General features: G+C 44.9%; 1 protein-coding gene across 2 annotated transcripts in view; it reads left to right on the top strand.

Moving 5' to 3' along the window:
* The window catches only part of FHL5 (four and a half LIM domains 5), a 176,606-nt gene extending 158,484 nt beyond the window's left edge, over positions 1 to 18,122 (top strand). For both annotated transcript variants that reach the window (XM_069235527.1, XM_069235526.1), the window contains 2 exons: positions 722 to 908; positions 14,709 to 18,122. In XM_069235527.1, the coding sequence (XP_069091628.1) occupies positions 722 to 908; positions 14,709 to 14,872 (351 nt within the window). In that variant the 3' untranslated portion in view covers positions 14,873 to 18,122. The remainder of the gene's footprint in view (positions 1 to 721; positions 909 to 14,708) is intronic.
* The last annotated feature ends 1,426 nt before the right edge of the window (positions 18,123 to 19,548 follow it).

A 19,548-nucleotide genomic window follows, 5' to 3' on the forward strand; every position in this document is an offset into this window, starting at 1 on the left:
CTACCTTTGTGAATAAGGCTCTGACGTTCTACAACACTTCATAGATCAAAATCTACTCACCATTCCTTTCCCCCATGTCATCTGATGCCCCCCCCACCCCCAAGGTAATATTATGAACTCTGCATTCCTATATTTTTTTCATATATTTTCCAAAATAAATTTCAACATTCAATGGCCTGTTCCACCTCTATTTCTCAGCTGTTTTTACAACATGGCCCAACTATGCACTTTGAGGACATCCTGATTAAGATAACAACACTATGGATTCTCTTTTGCCGTGCTGCTTGCAGGCCTTCAGTGTATGGATGGATGTTAATCCGTTAAATGTAAATTATTGTAAGACTGAACTTTTAACACTTCATAATGGCCATCACATAACAAGTGAGAGTTGATACCTTCCTTCCATGGCTACTTGACGCTCACCACTTGCTAATATGAAGTATCAGTACTGTGTATCATGAGTTCTATGTAGTAGATTAGATCATATCAGTGGTAAACATATAGAAGCATAATTACAAGAATTGGCGTAGGACAGTGCAGCAGCCTTTCTGCTGCATTGCCTTATGCCAATTCAAAAGGGCAGAAATACACTGATGGGTAAAGTGAATTATTATTTTAAATTAGTCAAATTTTGGCATTGCAAAAGGTAGCTATAACAACTTAAGTATTTATTGCAATTACATCCAAGTTGGTTTGCTGATTTGTGATTTCCACTTCCTAGGCAATCACCACAGAGGGAGTGACCTACCTTGGTGATTCATGGCATAAGGAGTGTTTTCTGTGCACCAGTTGTAAGAAACAGTTAGCAGGACTGAAGTTCACTTCAAGAGATGAACTTGTCTACTGCATGGAATGCTTTGGTGTCATTTATGCAAAAAAGTGTGTGGCATGTGCTAAGCCTATCACAGGTAAGGAAATCAAAGGCATGATTCTCTACAATTGCTATGTCTAACAATATATACTATGACATGTTATTGTAGCAACATCACATTGAGCCATGAGGTGGCTTACCTAGAATTTATTGGCCTTTCAGTAAGTTACTGAAATGTATTCAATTAATGATGTAATCTGTCAATCAATTGCTCAGTCTCAGTAAAGGAGTATTCTATTATTCAATCAATCATTTATCTGTTCATTGTTTAGGGTGGCTTTGGTGTTTATAAGAGAACAATGACCACCTAAACTGTTTATTGCTGAAGTGCTTGAGAGATTCTTGGATATACGATGAAATTCATTTGGGTCCAGATTTATCAAACTCTCACACAATGCAACACAGCAAGACAGCTTGCTGGGTAGTGCTGCATAAAAAGGAGAGGGCAGCAATGCCCCAGATCTAATGTTATATGGTGCCTTTCTGCCCTCTCCTTCCATTAGCGCAGAGTGTGCTGCTGTGCACCGCTACCATTTCCATAGCATATAAGACTCTTAATAAACCAAAATAAGTTTCATCCAATACTTCCTGTGTTGCTCAATAATTTAGTTTATTTGTTTCCATTTCAAATGGACCAAGCCAACCCATTTCATTACATCATATGAACTTCATCAGGGCGTGATAGGAAGTGTTCTCTATTATCTGATCATGATGATCTCTCAGTTTCTTTATGTAAGTTCAATCTCTCCACTTTACATAAAGTTGATTGACACACAAGCCAACTTTCCGGTAGCATTGCTGGAGAGCAGGGAATCTGCAGCCTTGCGCCAATGTGGGCACAATAGTGCTATTGTGTAAGGGTGCCTGGGATATAGGCACGATTGTTTTTGTGCAGAAATGGACAACTTCCTTCATAAAATAAAGATGGGTTAGAATGATACTAAGAACAACTGTCAGTGGTTAGACACATTGCAAACATTCCTTTCATCAACTTCTGTGTGTTTGATGTAATGTACTAATTGGCCAGGGTTTGCCCAGATGTTGGCCCCATGCTCACTGTGCCACTTGAACCAAGCTACACCCAACTGAAGAGGCCTGATCAGGGCAAAAACTGTCTTTTGTTGCTTGTGTTCCAGTTCAGGGAAGACCCTGCATGGCAGTTCAGGCTGGACTGTTACTATTGGAGCAGGGACCAAAACTGATTTGCATATAGCTGGATCTAATCTGAGGTGGCATGCTGGGCATAAGAATGGGTGGTACTGGTACACAGGGTGATTGCCAATGGTTAGACAAATAACAAACATGCCTTCCATCACTTTTTAGATGTTTTGTTTTAACCATCCCTTTTAATATAGATGTGTACTTGTGTCTTTGGGAGTTGTTAAGCCCTGTTGTATTTCACATGATGAAATGTACATACACTCCCATTTCTTTGTATCTACAATGTTCACTCCCCTGACCCAATTTCTCCTTTGCTGTGAGATTCTTGTTGCTACCCTTTCATCTGCATACTTGCCTAATTGCACATATACAATATGTGGCTACTAGCCTGCTTCTTTGCCCCAGTAAACAATACACCTCCTATGTCCTTCCCATAAGTGGCAAAACTAACATTGTAATTTGGATGTCTTACCAAATTGTCCTCAGTTCTTCCTTAACTGTTACACTTAGTAGTATGAACCCAACTGCACCATAATGCTGCCAGTCAAAAAATAACTGATATATCCTAGTAATCTGTAGCAATCTGTTGAGGTAAGACTCTCCGGACTCATTGAATCCCACCCTTTATCACGCTGGCACGAAACCATGTGTTGCCCTGAGTTCCACCCCTTAGCAATCATATGCTAATATGTCTCACCCCCACTTAGGCAGGGACCTGTCATGGGGTTGCACACGCAATTTGCACCTCTTACCATTGACTGAAGTGCTGTCTTCCACTTTATTCCCTTCTCCTCACCCCAAGGCTGTGCCTATATTTATCAAGCCTCCATCAAGTTACTCTTTGAGTATTCACAGGAATTGCTCTTGTCAAAAGCACTTACACTGAAGCTCCACAGCTTCTTCCATTTTTCAAGTACCTGATCCTGCTCCCATTTCCAGTTCTTCTTTTAGTACAGGGCTCACCAATGTCTGAATGTCCTCAGTCTTGATCATTTCCTTGCCCCCCCCCAGCCCTCAGTGTTCCATCTTCTCTTACTATGACCCTCAGCTTGATAGCCCTCTCGGTTTTATGAACTTTGAGATTCAGTTTTCAAGGGACAGTTCTGTGAAGGTTCCTTCAATTTCCTCAGAAAATATCAGAAACCAGAGTTTGTTCTGCCAGTACCTTCCTTCTGTATCTTCTGTTCTGCAGTCAATCAGGTGCGTAACCTTTGATAGGGATCTGACTGTCATTTTCAGTTCCCTCACCTCCAATGTCAGTTTATCCATAATTTGCTAGGTCTCCGGGAATCTGTGATTCACATTGCACTTTGCACAGATCTGTCCTCAGAAGATTCACTTACAGTTTGAGGCTATTGAGTTTATTCTTCAGTATTTGCCTGGAGCTTTCAATGATGGAGAGAATCTGTGCCACCAATGGCTCCTGCAGTGTCCCTTACACTGGACTGTCCGTTTGATCAGCTACGGACCTACTACCAGCCATGGATGTTGTGTATTTGTCCATGTTCTCATGCTGTGCTGCTTTATAGGTCATTTCTGATTCTCCTACTCACTTTGGGTGCCCCAATCAAACAGGTATCCCTTTGTTTTCCCCCTCCAGAGCACAGCTGATCACTCACTGATGTGTATATCAATATCCAGATCCTCTGGCATGTCTACAATAATGACAAAAACAATTATGCAAAACACCATTGTCTTCATTCCAGAGTCCTGCTCTCATTGAGGGGTTTTGTGGCAAATGGCAGCCCAGTCCTCTTGTCCGATTTGTCACCAGCCATTTTGTACATTGATGTGGAATCTTTCAGTACTGCTTTCTATGTTTTTTGGGTGACCCTGGCCTCTCCCTCCAGTAGGGGTCTCATTTGGTTCTCTTACCCATAGGTCTTCTGCAATTCTTGGCACCCTACCAGCCCAGCAGACACCAATTAGGCTTCTGGCAAGTCCCCCACACTGCATCAGACTGCCAGGGCTGCCTCTGGCTCAACCACCATACACTTCTGCTCCTGTCAGATTCCACACTGCCCATTCTCACGTAGGGGTTGCAGACATGTCTTTAGTGATCTGCCAGGACCATTTATCCACTTGTGTCAGTAAACTCCGTACAGGTGCACAGCCAGACACCATGCTGCAGCAAGCTGCCTGTGCCAACTTCACTCTCGCTGTTGCTTGTCTTGGCCCTTCTCTTGACTGACTGCATGTTCACTCACTCATGGACCACAGCCAGATCAACCCATTCCTAATGAATGGCAAATTTTCCAGGATGATCTTGCTTCCTGCGCTTCTCTCTATCTGCTGCTTAACTTCAGAATACAGACCTCTCAGGCCATGGCAGCAGCTTTGTCTACCATCAAGATCCCCTGCTGGATCTCTGCCTGGCCCTGCCTCTTGTGTTTTCTAGATCTCTATGTTTGATCGGAAAACAGGCAACCTCACTCATACAAGAACATGTGTTTTCACTGCATCTTCCATGCATCCACCATAACCATTGATCCATTCTGGGCATCTTTATATTTCCCCCACTCCTACTGCTATCTCTCCTTTAGGATTCAAGTTCAACAACCTCTCTTTGTGCCATAAAAAATCTTTAAGTGCCATTTCCCAGGCATGTCCTGTAGCAAGTCAGCAATTAGTTTCTGTTGCTAGATTGTATAAGATGCCTCATGATGTATCATGGAGCAGGAGTATTCTGCATTAGAGTGCATTGTCAGCCATCTTTAAGTGTGCAGCTAATTTGCATAATTTTTAATCCCAGTCAGAATGAGTGGCTAAATCAGCAAAAAAATATGTACATTGGTGGGTAGCAGTCACCTCATGTCTTTTCAAACAAGTCATAAATTATTTGTTTTCCATTTTGTGGGTGATCCTTATTTATATGAAGAAGGCCTCTTTTTGCATGATCAGCCCATTTCTCGTGGACTGATACTGCTGGTTAATTTTACTCTGTGCACTGACACTCTGTTAAACCAGCCCTAGTGCATGTGCTATAATCCCTAAAGTATGTTGAAACTGGTTGTACTCCTAATTTCATATTTAACTTACATGTACGTCCCTAGTATGTGGTACAAAAGTGTTACCAGGTCCTGTAAGTTAACTGTTAGTAATGGACTGCAGCACCCATTGTGCCACCCACAGTGATAATACAAAAATGGGTGCAGGCTTACTATTGTAGACTGGCCGCTGCAGTTTAAAGTGAAAAAAAACACTTTTGACAGGCCTAAAACTTCCTTTTGCATGTGTAGTCACCCCTAAATAGACCTTGCTGTCCCCTAGGCGGGGCCTACCATATTTAAAGGTACAATTTTTTTCTCTCTAGCAAGGCTGGCTGTTTTATGTGAAAAAACTTGGCTACATTATTATTACATTTAATAATGCTAACAGAAAACAGGTAGAAATTTAATACAAAGGCTCCTTTTAATAGTTATTCAAAATCAAATGCAATGGTAATATTGGATTTTTATGAACTATTAAGGAAAAGGTACTTTTAGAAAGTCACCTCTTTCCTGCCTAAAGCCTCCGGAAATGGATATGAAGAAGGTCCAACTGTCGCCTGGAGCTAAATAGTCCAGTCGATGATTTGTGAGAAATGACCTGACAGCAGGACAAAGGTTTGCACGTGGGCAGTTGTTTCTGTTCTTGTAGCAGAATGACCATCTGGGATATGCCCAAGAATTTGGTTAACTTCAAAGAGACCTACTCTATCACAGGCAAATGTTAGCTGACAACTGGTCAGGTCCGCTCTTTGTCACCCCAGTGAGACAGGCACCAATTCCAATGGGAGAGGCCCTGCCTCCAGAGCTTTTCTGAAGTCACTGCATAGGTGTTGCTTGTTTCACTGGCCATACTCTGGGGTGTGCATAATGGCCGTGCACAGAGGGAAAAGGGTTCTGCCATGTTAGAGATAGGAAGGGACGTATAGTGTGGCATTGCTTACTGTAAGGTAAACAGGAACTTCTGTAAATGTGGGTAGGGTTACCCCTAAATGTTTTTCCATTTGTGAGGGAGGGGCCAGGAGTCTCCCCAGCTCACAAACTAGTCCCAGACATAAACGTGACACACTTGGGTACCTCCTTCAGAATACAACTGGAACTGGGGAAGACAGAAGAAGGAACTGGACCTGCTGTTGAGACCTGTGAGGAGACCTGAAAGGCTGTACCTGCTCACACTTGTACCCAGGACAAAGAAGTGGACTCCAAGGGTGAGTTGGATGACCTCCTGTTAATCTACAGGGACACAATAAGCTGCAGGAAGTCCTTTTCCTAAAGAGCCCAGCTGACCAGTTCCCACTGGACCTATGCGAAACACTGCTGCTGGCTTCTGCTGGAGTGAGTCTTGATCCCCAAGCGCTGTTCCTGAGATTTTGGGACCCTTGGCTGTGTCAAGGTGAACTCCTCCTAATATCCTGAAAATCCTGGGTCTTTTTTGGCCTCAAAGACCTCTGGAGGACCAGTACAACCTGCAAAGTCAATCCAACAAAGGTGCTTTGCCAAAGGGCCAAAGATTCAGGTTGCTGCTGCTTGGGGCTTTTCTGCAGCAGCAAACCTGTTTCAGCAGAACATCACTGAGAAGGCCTCTGGTCTTATGGAGCCCAGTTTAGCTATGGCGTACAGCCTTGGTCCACTGGAAGAATCCAATCTCCAAATAAGTGACTAAGGCCCTCATTACAACTTTGGCGGGCGGCCGCACTTCCTCGGTGGCCATTACAACATCCCCGCTGGGCCGGCCGGCGGAAACCGAGTTTCCGCCTGCCGGCCCAGCGGGGATGTCAGCCGCAACACGGGAGCCGGCTCCAAATGGAGCCAGCGGTGCTGCAGCAGTGCGACGGGTGCAGTTTCACCCGTCACGCTTTTCACTGTCTGCTATGCAGACAGTGAAAAGCTCCATGGGGCTGTGCCAGGGGCCAAAGGCATGGGCAGTGCAGGGGCCCCCAGGGGCCCCGCGACTCCCCTTTCCGCCAGCCTTTTCATGGCAGTTCCTGGGGGGGACTCGTAATCCCCTGGGCAGCGTTGCAAGCAGCGCTGCCCTGGAGGATTAAATCCAACGGGAACACTGTGGCGGAAAACCGCCGGTCCCGGCGGTGCGACCGCGGCGGTTCCGCCACGGTCGTAATGCACAGGATTGCATCACCAGCCTGTTGGCGGTGCAACCGATGAAACAGCCCTGGGGATTTTTGACCGCCAGGGTTGTAATGAGGGCATAAGTCTGAACATAGAAATATTCACCAGTCAAAAGTATCCGGCCGGCAAGGGCCCTTCCCAGGTTTGAATTTTCAATTTCTTCCACTCATAGCTTTCCTGACAAAAGTCAGCTTCTTAACCAGGACCTCATCTGACAGCTTTCTGGCCTATGTGAGCCCTTCTTGGCCCCACTCTGCTGCCTTGCCCTGCTGTGGATTTTTGACTTACATTTAACAAACTAAACCAGAAGATAAAATGGCCAACCAGGTCAAACCTGGTTTCTGCATCATACCCATGCTCCATAGCCGTCGGCATTAAAATGAACCTAGAACCCAGTCAAGTGCAACCAGATGATTGGCATTTCATTCTTTTTGGTACATTTTTTTATATAAAACTTGAATAAATCCATATCTTAGGTTCCTTTTGTTGGATTTTTGTTGTCTTGAGGTCATTTTGTTAATTGTTATATTCTATTTTTGTAAATTGGAGTGGGATTTTTATTGAGTTGTGTTTTCGATTTTTTAAGTGTTTTGGTACTTCTAAATGCTAAGCCTGTCTGCTTTGTGCCAGAGCTACCAGAGATTAAACTCAGGATTAAATTACAGAAATCTATAGTAAAGCTAACATGAATTGTGACATTATGACTTGTGATTGACTACTTTCCACCACAACTTATAAGTTACTTTCTCCAATCAATAAATCAATCATAGAATTTGTAAAGTGCAGCAGTATCACCCCTAAGGGTATCTGGACACTGAGGGTGCAGTGTCTCTGTCGAAAATCACATCTTAATTCTCTTTCTGAAGTCTGTCAGGGAGTGAGCTGTTCAGAGGTGGAGGGGCAGGCTGTTCCAGGACTTGGCTACTGTGTAGGAGAAGGTGCATCCTCTGATGCAGCTGCGAGGGATGCAGGGTGTGTGTGCGAGGTTTAGTGAGGCGGAGTGTATTTCTCTTGCAGGGAAGTAGAAACTCAGTTGATGGTTGATGTAGGACGACCCTATGTTGTGTAGAGCCTTGTATGCAAGTGTGAGGATTTTGAATTGGCATCTCTACTGGACGTTGAGCCAGTGGAGGTTCCTGAGGGGTGGGGTGATGGTTGAGCACTTGGAGAGGTTGAGAATGAGTCTGGCTGCAGTGTTCTGTAGAGTCTGGAGTCTTTTAGGTAGCTGGGAGGACACTCTGGTGTAGCGAGCATTGCCACAGTCGAGGCGAATGGTGAATAGGGCGTTTGTGATTGTGTTTCTGGTGTCAATAGGGATCCATTTGAAAATTTGATGGAAAATACGGTGGATGTAGAAGCAGAAGGAGACGACTACGTTTACTTGTTGATTCAAGGATAATTGGCAGTTGAGGGTGATGCCGAGGTTTCATGCGTGGTCTGAAGGAGAGGGTGTTTGTTTGAGTTCTGCTGCCACCAGCTGTGGCCCCATATGTGGGTGTTCTTCCTGAAGATCAGGACTTCCGTTTTGTTGGTGTTTAGTTTGAGGCAGCTGATTTTCATCTATGTTGCTACATTGGTCATGGCATTGCCAAAGTTGGCTTTAGCATTGTGGGGGTCTTCGGTGAGTGAGAAGATTAGTTGAGTGTCATTGGCAAAGGAGACTATATTGAGTCCATAGGATTCTGACGATATCTCTGAGGGGATCATGTAGAAGTTGAACAGGATTGGGTTAAAGGAGGATTCTTGGGATGCACCACAGGTGATGTTCTTAGGTGTAGAAGAGAAGGGAGGAAGGCAGATGCTCTGCATGCGGCCTGAGAGGAAAGAGGAGACCCACTTAAGGGCGTTTCGTTGGATGCTTATGTTGTGGAGCCTGTTGAGGAGAGTGTGGTGGGAGACTGTATTGAACGCTGCGGAGAGGGACAGAAGGTTTAGAGCTGCCGACTCTCCTCGCTCAAGGAGGATCTTGATGTCATCTGTGGTGGCAATCAGTGCAGTCTCCATGCTGTGGTTGCACGTAATCCTGATTGTGAGGTGTCAAGAAGGTGGTTTCATTCAAGGTAGTCAGTGAGCTCTTGGATCTAGGTCAGAAGGAGATATGTATTGCCCTCACGCACATCTGCAACACCTCCATTAAAACCGCCACCGTCCCAGAAGCATGGTGTAGGAGGCTGGACTGGCTTGTAGTGAGTACCTAGGGGTACTTACACCTTGCACCAGGCCCAGTTATCCCTTATTAGTGTATAGGGTGTTTAGCAGCTTAGGCTGATAGATAATGGTAGCTTAGCAGAGCAGCTTAGGCTGAACTAGGAGACGAGTGAAGCTCCTACAGTACCACTAGTGTCATATGCACAATATCATAAGAAAACACAATACACAGATATACTAAAAATAAAGGTACTTTATTTTTATGACAATATGCCAAAAGTATCTCAGTGAGTACCCTCAGTATGAGGATAGCAAATATACACAAGATATATGTACACAATACCAAAATATGCAGTAATAGTATTAGAAAACAGTGCAAACAATGTATAGTTACAATAGGATGCAATGGGGACACATAGGGATAGGGGCAACACAAACCATATACTCCAAAAGTGGAATGCGAACCACGAATGGACCCCAAACCTATGTGACCTTGTAGAGGGTCGCTGGGACTGGAAGAAAACAGTTAGGGTTAGAAAAATAGCCCACCCCAAGACCCTGAAAAGTGAGTGCAAAGTGCACTAAAGTTCCCCAAAGGACATAGAAGTCGTGATAGGGGAATTCTGCAGGAAAGACACAAACCAGCAATGCAACAACGATGGATTTCCAGTCGAGGGTACCTGTGGAACAAGGGGACCAAGTCCAAAAGTCACAAGCAAGTCGGAGATGGGCAGATGCCCAGGAAATGCCAGCTGTGGGTGCAAAGAAGCTGCCACTGGACAGTAGAAGCTGAGGTTTCTGCAGGAACAACAAGGGCTAGAGACTTCCCCTTTGGAGGATGGATCCCCCACGCCGTGGAGAGTCGTGCAGAAGTGTTTTCCTGAAGAAAGACCACCAACAAGCCTTGCTAGCTGCAAATCGTGCAGTTAGGGTTTTTGGATGCTGCTGTGGACCAGGAGGGACCAGGATGTCGCCAATTGCGTCTGGGGACAGAGGGGACGTCGAGCAAGACAAGGAGCCCTCTCAGAAGCAGGCAGCACCCGCAGAAGTGCCAGAACAGGCACTACAAAGTGGAGTGAAACGGTGCTCACCCGAAGTCGCACAAAGGAGTCCCACGTCGCCGGAGGACAACTTAGGAGGTCGTGCAATGCAGGTTAGAGTGCCATGGACCCAGGCTGGACTGTGCACAAAGGATTTCCGCCGGAAGTGCACGGGGGCCGGAGTAGCTGCAAAAGTCGCGGTTTCCAGCAATGCAGTCTGGCGTGGGGAGGCAAGGACTTACCTCCACCAAACTTGGACTGAAGAGTCACTGGACTGTGGGAGTCACTTGGACAGAGTTGCTGGATTCAAGGGACCTCGCTCGTCGTGCTGAGAGGAGACCCAGGGTACCGGTGATGCAGTTCTTTGGTGCCTGCGGTTGCAGGGGGACGATTCCGTCGACCCACGGGAGATTTCTTCGGAGCTTCTAGTGCAGAGAGGAGGCAGACTACCCCCACAGCATGCACCACCAGGAAAGCAGTCGAGAAGGCTGCAGGATCAGCGTTACAGAGTTGCAGTAGTCGTCTTCGCTACTTTGTTGCAGTTTTGCAGGCTTCCAGCGCGGTCAGCAGTGGATTCCTTGGCAGAAGGTGAAGAGAGAGATGCAGAGGAACTCGGATGAGCTCTTGCATTCGTTATCTAAGGAAATCCCCAAAGCAGAGACCCTAAATAGCCAGAAAAGAGGGTTTGGCTACTTAGGAGAGAAGATAGGCTAGCAACACCTGAAGGAGCCTATCAGAAGGAGTCTCTGACGTCACCTGCTGGCCCTGGCCACTCAGAGCAGTCCAGTGTGCCAGCAGCACCTCTGTTTCCAAGATGGCAGAGGTCTGGAGCACACTGGAGGAGCTCTGGGCACCTCCCAGGGGAGGTGCGGGTCAGGGGAGTGGTCACTCCCCTTTCCTTTGTCCAGTTTCGCGCCAGAGCAGGGCTGAGGGGTCCCTGAACCGGTGTAGACTGGCTTATGCAGAAATGGGCACCATGTGTGCCCATGAAAGCATTTCCAGAGGCTGGGGGAGGCTACTCCTCCCCTGCCTTCACACCATTTTCCAAAGGGAGAGGGTGTAACACCCTCTCTCAGAGGAAGTCCTTTGTTCTGCCATCCTGGGCCAGGCCTGGCTGGACCCCAGGAGGGCAGAAGCCTGTCTGAGGGGTTGGCAGCAGCAGCAGCTGCAGTGAAACCCCGGGAAAGGCAGTTTGACAGTTCCAGGGTCTGTGCTACAGACCACTGGGATCATGGGATTGTGCCAACTATGCCAGGATGGCATAGAGGGGGCAATTCCATGATCATAGACATGTTACATGGCCATATTCGGAGTTACCATTGTGAAGCTACATATAGGTAGTGACCTATATGTAGTGCACGCGTGTAATGGTGTCCCCGCACTCACAAAGTCCGGGGAATTGGCCCTGAACAATGTGGGGGCACCTTGGCTAGTGCCAGGGTGCCCTCACACTAAGTAACTTTGCACCTAACCTTTACCAGGTAAAGGTTAGACATATAGGTGACTTATAAGTTACTTAAGTGCAGTGTAAAATGGCTGTGAAATAACGTGGACGTTATTTCACTCAGGCTGCAGTGGCAGGCCTGTGTAAGAATTGTCAGAGCTCCCTATGGGTGGCAAAAGAAATGCTGCAGCCCATAGGGATCTCCTGGAACCCCAATACCCTGGGTACCTCAGTACCATATACTAGGGAATTATAAGGGTGTTCCAGTAAGCCAATATAAATTGGTAAAATTGGTCACTAGCCTGTTAGTGACAATTTGAAAGAAATGAGAGAGCATAACCACTGAGGTTCTGATTAGCAGAGCCTCAGTGAGACAGTTAGTCATAACACAGGTAACACATTCAGGCACACTTATGAGCACTGGGGCCCTGGCTGGCAGGGTCCCAGTGACACATACAACTAAAACAACATATATACAGTGAAATATGGGGGTAACATGCCAGGCAAGATGGTACTTTCCTACACATGGAAACAAGCAGAGGTCAAACCGCTCCTGAAGAAACCCTCAGTCAGCCCCAGCACGCTCAAAAATGACTGCTCCATCTCTCTGCTCCCCTTCCCAGCCAAGATCCTGGAAAAAGTAATCAACAACCAACTCTCCGAACACTTTGAAAGACAACCTGCTCAACCCCTCCCAATGCAGTTTCCGCTCCAACCACAGCATTGAGACCGCCCTCATCACTGCAACAGACAACATCAGGACCTTCCTGGACAGCAGAGAGAAAGCTGCCCTGATCCTCCTAGAACTCTCCACTGCGTTTAATTCCATCTCCCAATTCACTCTCACTTCCAGACGCCACATCAAAGGGATCAGAAACAGTGCCCTCAAGTGAATCCTTGCCTCCATCTCAGGCCGAACCCAGAGAGTCCACCTCCTACCCTTCACGTCAGATCCGAAGAACATCATATGCGGTGTCCCACAGGGATCCTCCCCCAACCCCACCCTCTTCAATGTCTATGTGACACCGTTAGCCAAGCTAGTCCACTCCCATGGACTCAACATCATCCCATACGCCGACAATATGCAACTGGTACTTTCCCTCTACGAAGACCTTGACGCTCCCAGAAACACCTTCAGCATCCCCATGACACACGTCGCCGAATTGATGAGATCCAACTGCCTGAAACTGAACACTGACAAAATGGAAGTGATCTCCTTTGGAAGCAACCCCTCTCCCTGGGATGACTCTTGGTGGCCATCCCCGCTTGGACAACCTCCAACCCCATGGGACCATGTGCAAAACCTAGAAGTCATCAAAGACAGCAAACTTACCTTCAAAGAGCAAATAAACACAGTGGCCTCCTCTAGCTTCCATAACCTCTTCATGCTTTGTAAGATCTTCAAAGGAATCCCATTTGAAACCAGAAGGACGCTCATCCAGGCCATCATCACTAACACACTGGACTAAGGTAATGCCGGCTACATCTGATCAAGTATTTGCAGTCTGAGATGTCCATGCACCGAATGGCAATACCCGACTGCAGAAAATAAACTATGTCCCCAAATCTCTCAGGGACTTAGGGACACTTTTTATTTCCCAAAAGCATTGTCTCTGGTAAATGAAAAGAAGACAGCTTGTCCACCCCTATATTAGCATGGCCTGGAGGACTGGGTATTATTGTCAGTTTTCATCGAAATATGTACTGTCATGACGGCCTAAGCAAGTTTGGCAAAAACCCATCCAGCTATTTTTTGTTTGTTTAGCTGGTGGGCCAAGACTGGTCCAGTGGCAACCCAGCTGTCTGACGGTCTACCAACCACACTCAGAATAAGACGCTGGCGCAGTACTTACTGCACCTCCCGATTGCAGCAACATTATTTCGTTACCGCTAGATTTATTACCCGCGGCTGAATGAGTTCCTGCTAGAGTTTTAGCACAGAGCGACATCTGTGGAATATTTGCCCAGACAGATACCCGGACACAGTGATATATCTCAAACTCTAACGCTCTCGCATTAAATTATAATAGTTCTGAGTAGACTGTTTTAAACTAACTCACATGACCACAGACGTACCCTGACGAGAAAAGTATAATTTCTTTATTGACCTGAGTGCTTTGCTGAAGAGATTCCATGCTCACAATGGAATCTCAGCGCAATCTTGTTTAAAAAAAAAGTTAATACAAGGTTCACACTGAACTCGGCAAAAACTTGCTAGGTGAAAGCCAATGGAAACGAAGATGCAATGGGGTTAACTAGTGTGGGCAAGGAAAACTGTCACCCACGTTTTCTTTTACCGTTCATTGGCGTATGCAATGTAGGATGCTCACTCGTGGGCAGGGGCGGAGTTAGTTATTCAGGGCGCCACCATCAGGGGGCCCCAGTTTTCAATGGGAGCTGTAAATGTCATCCTTTCCGAAACTGACATCTCAGTGTGCCTCCAGTGTTACCAATTCTTGCTCCTTTCCTGCACGTGGAAACACGCCATCTTTGCTTATGCCTCCAGACGATCAGGCGCGAGCAACCCCTGCACCTCTCGCATACCTCTCCAGGCCCCATATATTTTTTATCAGGCTACGTCACGAGCTGCGAAAACAACCTCGCAACACTCAATCTGAATCACAAATGCACCTCAAATGCAATGTACCCTGGTTAGTTGCGCCAGACCCCACGCGGCAGCGGCAGTGCTCAAAATACCATAAAACAAATAAAATGGAAAAGTGAAAAATGCGTGTGTAGTAGTATACTTTTTATACACATATTCTTTTGCCACTAGTTTTTGCTCCGGCACAACTTTTTATTGTTTTAATACGTGCACTTTGAGTTTTTATGAAAAGTGAAACAGTTAATAAAGGAGGTATATAAATGTGGTGTATCTTGGTGAATAACCTGTAACAATACCAATGTCTTCTCACTGCCTTGCCTTGCAGGTGAAGGGAGTACTCAATATGCCTCCTTCGAAGCACGACACTGGCACAGCGACTGCTTTTCCTGCTCAAAATGTGCTGTCTCGCTGGTCGGCCAACCGTTCATCACGCAACAGGACAGTGTTTTCTGCTCTGAATGTGCGAAGGGCGCTCGAATGCAGACCTAAGCGCTGTGAAGTTCCATACTGTTCTGCCTCCCTAAAAAGTGCCTCGAGTCAAACCTTCTTTGCTTACCCGTTATGTGGGATTCTTCTAAGACTAACGATGCGTTTCAAACGATCGAACGTCGAGCCGCAGACTTATATATATCAATTTTCAATGACAAAGAGATGAAATGAAAATGTCATCTTTCATTTAAAACATTACTTTCAAAGTGCAGTTTGACGATTCCACATTCTGTCTGCCTAGGAGCACCTATTGTTCCCTGAGTTATAGATTTTCTCTACCGAATCATTCAAAGGGCACTTAAACACAGCTAGGATTCAGCAGCTGAACAACTCGAGCAGCGTGGAGCAACCTAGCTGGACGTGTATTTAATTTATATGCGGACATTTCAAACTACATTTTTATTCAGACTGAAAGCTCTTTTCCAAGTTTTATTGTGTGTAATTTTTTTTTTGCGTTCAAGCATTATATCCTTGTTGAACAGTGCACCCTGCTGTTTTAAAATAGCACATCTGCATGCGGCAACTATCTAGATCATGTCTTACTTGGAGTACTCTTATACAGGCTCATTTATAACGTAAAATACATTGGAATCTAACGGATGGAAAATGTGTGGCAAATATTATCACCCATTTCGAGAAAGGCACATTCTCACCAACCCCTTAAAGGCATCTTATCTCTAATTCATCTTATCTCTAATACAGACTAAGGAAGGCTAGTTACAGTTACAACAACATTTAAATCTTAAATGTATGATCGTTCGTTAAACTTTATTTCGGCAAATATTGCCATAAAAGTCAAGACAAGAGATAAATACAACATACATATATACATTTCACAATTAAATATAAGATACAATACATACAATTGGCAATAAATATATGGGTGTCTCCATGATTAAGCAGTACCGCATATAAAAATATAAATAACAGTTTATAAATTAATTAAAAGCCAGAACTGAAAAATTAATTAACATGGGTCGAAGAAACAGCGCATCATATACCTTTACAAGGAAGGGAAAGAGTGGGCCACCTAACAAGATATTACAGCTTGTGACCAAGTCGTTTTCTGATAAGGTACACATTAAATAAAAATCTACTCGTGCCAAACACCACTAATTGTGAAGTATTAGACTGAAATATGCACTCTGCTTCTTTGTAGGATCTAACCCCCACATATTTACAAACGGGTTTGATCCAACAATCCCTTGGTTTCTTGTATACTGGGCAAAAGAAGAGTAGATGAACAACATCTTCTTTAGCCCCTAAAGTACAGAGAGTGCACAATTCACAACCTTTTACCCCTCCCCAATTGCATGTGTAAGCATTAATCTGTAAGACCCCATACCTAAACTGTAGATATAGTGCTTTTGCCAGTGGGGGACAGATCTCATCCAAAAATTGTTCTAATTTAGGTGTATCTTTTATGTTAAAAAAATTCAAAGTTAGAATACCAATCGATGAACTATGCAATAGCTCTCCGTTGACATAAGACCAAAAGGTGTCCTTTACATATTTCCTGGTACGTGTTGTCATGTTCTGAGGAACTTCCCATAGGTGTGATAAACCTAATCTCTCATACCACTTAGATACATATTTTAACCAAGGGGTATTCATATGACCATCTATCTGAGTTAATTCAGTCAATCCACTCTTGTAATCACTCAACTCCGGGGTTACCCATAACCTGACCCAATACAGCAGTGGTCTTAATAATGCTTGATAGTCTGCTCTTTTAAGGTTAATATCAAGGAAAACAGGGACTAGAGGAGTTCTTGTCGGTATTTTAAGTAGCCTTCGTACAAAGTGGTTTTCCGTTTTTCCAAAATTATTGTTACAATAGTAGCCCCAGAGTTCAGCACCATAAAGGGCGGCCGATTGGGCCTTCGCTTTATATACTTCAAGTGCCGGTGAGATTGCTTTAGAATAACTAGCTCTGTGTACTTTTAAAATAGGCATTGAGTTTTGTTTAAGGGATAAGATGCTTTTATCCATCTGTCCTTTCCAGGACAGGTTACTATCCAGCATTAACCCCAAATAATTAAAACTCCCTACCTGTTCCAGTTTTTGATTCTCCAAGGACAGATTAATCCTGAGGGATTTCTTGGGGTTTATGGACATGTACTTAGTTTTGGTAGGATTTATTTCTAGCCCCTTCCCCACACAATACTTCTGGAAAGAGTCCACCAAATTTTGCAAGCCTCTCGGAGTTTGAGAAATAAGGATGGTATCATCGGCAAATAATAATGCCGTAAATGTATGATCATTATTGAACTTGTAGTCCAGCATTACATGTACATTCCTTCTTTATGGAATTATTTGGAAACAGCCATGCAGGCTCCAGAAAAAAGGCAGGTCATACATAGAATATCTGTAAGAGAGTTATTGCCAATCATTGTTTGATGTCGTCACCACGTGACTGGCGGCCTGCGGCCAGGCCCTGTGCACAACCTGACATGGGAAGCCAGCTACTGCTGCTCAGTGCCTTTGGTAGTGCACTGCAAGGTGTGCTTGTCAGGTCTATCCAGGCATTGCACCAAACCTACTGAGAGCGGCCTACCACTACTACTTATGGCCCTGGCCGTGAGTTTCCTTCGACCAATGCACTGCGCGTTTTGCCAGTTTAGCCTGATCTGCAGTCAGGCCTGGCACCAAAGCGAGCGTGGACAGCTTACCCTGGCTAGTCACGGCCTAAGCTATGTGCGGCTAGCTCCTCTTGAGCGTAGCTGATGGGGGTTTCTGCCATGTAAGCCTATGTCCTGGCCCTGCGTCCAACTCACCCTCGGATGGCCAGCCCACACTGCATAAGGCCGAAGGTCATGTGGAACTGGGGCTGCACGCAGGACCTGGCCCATCTCTTTGCAGGGAGCTTACAGTGGATTTATGTGATCTGTAGCTGCACCGTTTAACACACAATTATAATTTATAACATTTGCTAATAATTTGCAGATTTCACAACAAAATGTAGTTTGTATTGCATATAGATAAATATAATACTGCTAGAGAATGTGCCACATGTTTTTAATTTGTTGCTGTATGATTTGAGTTCCATTGCCACATAATTTAAATAACCTTGCTTCAATATTCTAATGGGGCCTGACAGTAGTAGCAGAGTTATTTGGGGTGTCATTATGATGATAAAGCCGTATTTCACAGAGAACCATAACATATTTCCTGTATTACATGGTACACTGTGTAAGAGTTTTTATACAATTGCATTTTCTGCAATAAAATCACCTGTATATACAATATATATTTACCTTCATGAAATAATGGTTGCTGACATTTTGGCTATGATATTTTTGTAGGACAATATTTAAAATAGGATATTTTGGTACTATATCTTGTGTAGTAGTAACCCCCATAATCATGCTAGAGTGTGCCGCAACTGTCATCATGCTACATATAAATTATTTTCATTTTTTACTGAGCTCTTGTTTCTACCACGATGAGCAAGGTAGCACATGGAACACTAGACAATGATGAAACCTACTCATGTAGAAAGGGTTGATTGTGACTGTCTGCACATGTACAATCATAAAGGCAGAGTAAATCAATAAATAAACATACCTGTCCACATTCCTATGGGAGGTCACTATTGGGGCCAACCAGTCTGACGATTTAGTAGGGTCAATGATTAAGCTTTTCCATATAAGCCATCTCACTCTTCATGCTATAGGTGAATAAATCAGCTGTGGGATCCAGTTTGATGCACATTTCCAGACGTGGCCACCTCAAAGTGGTTGCACCTTTTTCGGCACCCATACTTCTATGGTCAATGGAACTCCTTTTAGTCATGTCAACTAGGTTTTTATATTACGTCCCCCACAATTCATACAAATATCTTCCCACAGTGGTATGTCATGCACCATTACCCACAACCCTCTAACATCCCACTTTTAATGAGGGTCTCCCAATGCTGTAAATGTTTAACAGACTGACCTCCATCACACACACTAGGCACAATGGCACAATTAGAACAGGTTGCTTCATATGTTCAAGAGGCAAAACTGATGCAAAACTATAATCATGTAATCTGTAATAGGCATATTTTCTTAAACCTTCTTAATGCATTAACTGTAAGCCCTAGCCCCGCAGCAGAGAGGGTGGTTGTGATTGGCACCAGTGACGGCTGATGTCTCTTGATAATGGTGGGGCATACATATGATACGGTTTTCCTCCAGTATTTACATAATGAGAACTCTATCTCACAGTATGGAAGTGCTTAACATGAGTACTAGTTACATTTAGATTAGAAGGACTCAACTATTTAAAAAAATCACCTTACCTTAACTTCTTTTCGCGCCGTGGGCTGACTCTTAAATCCGCAGCTGTGTCTGTCTGCTACACTGCAGAGCTCTGCATGTTGTGCATGGGGAAAGTATCACAACACACCTCAGCCAATGAAAGCAGTGCTCTCATGCTGTTTATAATAGTTAACAGAATAAGACCACTGCAAGGATAGGCTGGGACAGAAGAGCACAGTGCTCCCCCGGAGACCGATGGGGCTGTGTGTCTGATTCCCCAACTCACACACACTGATGATTGAGAAAGCCTGAACTGCGCATGTCAGGCTAGCCACAAGCAAAATACTGGCCAACCTCACATGCAGAGTTTAGATAAACAGCCCCAGCTGGTCATAGCATGTAAACCACGCCTCCAGCATTACATCTTCTGTC

The sequence above is a fragment of the Pleurodeles waltl genome, chromosome 5, assembly GCF_031143425.1.
Source record: "Pleurodeles waltl isolate 20211129_DDA chromosome 5, aPleWal1.hap1.20221129, whole genome shotgun sequence".
In the NCBI taxonomy this organism is placed as follows: Eukaryota; Metazoa; Chordata; class Amphibia; order Caudata; family Salamandridae; genus Pleurodeles; species Pleurodeles waltl.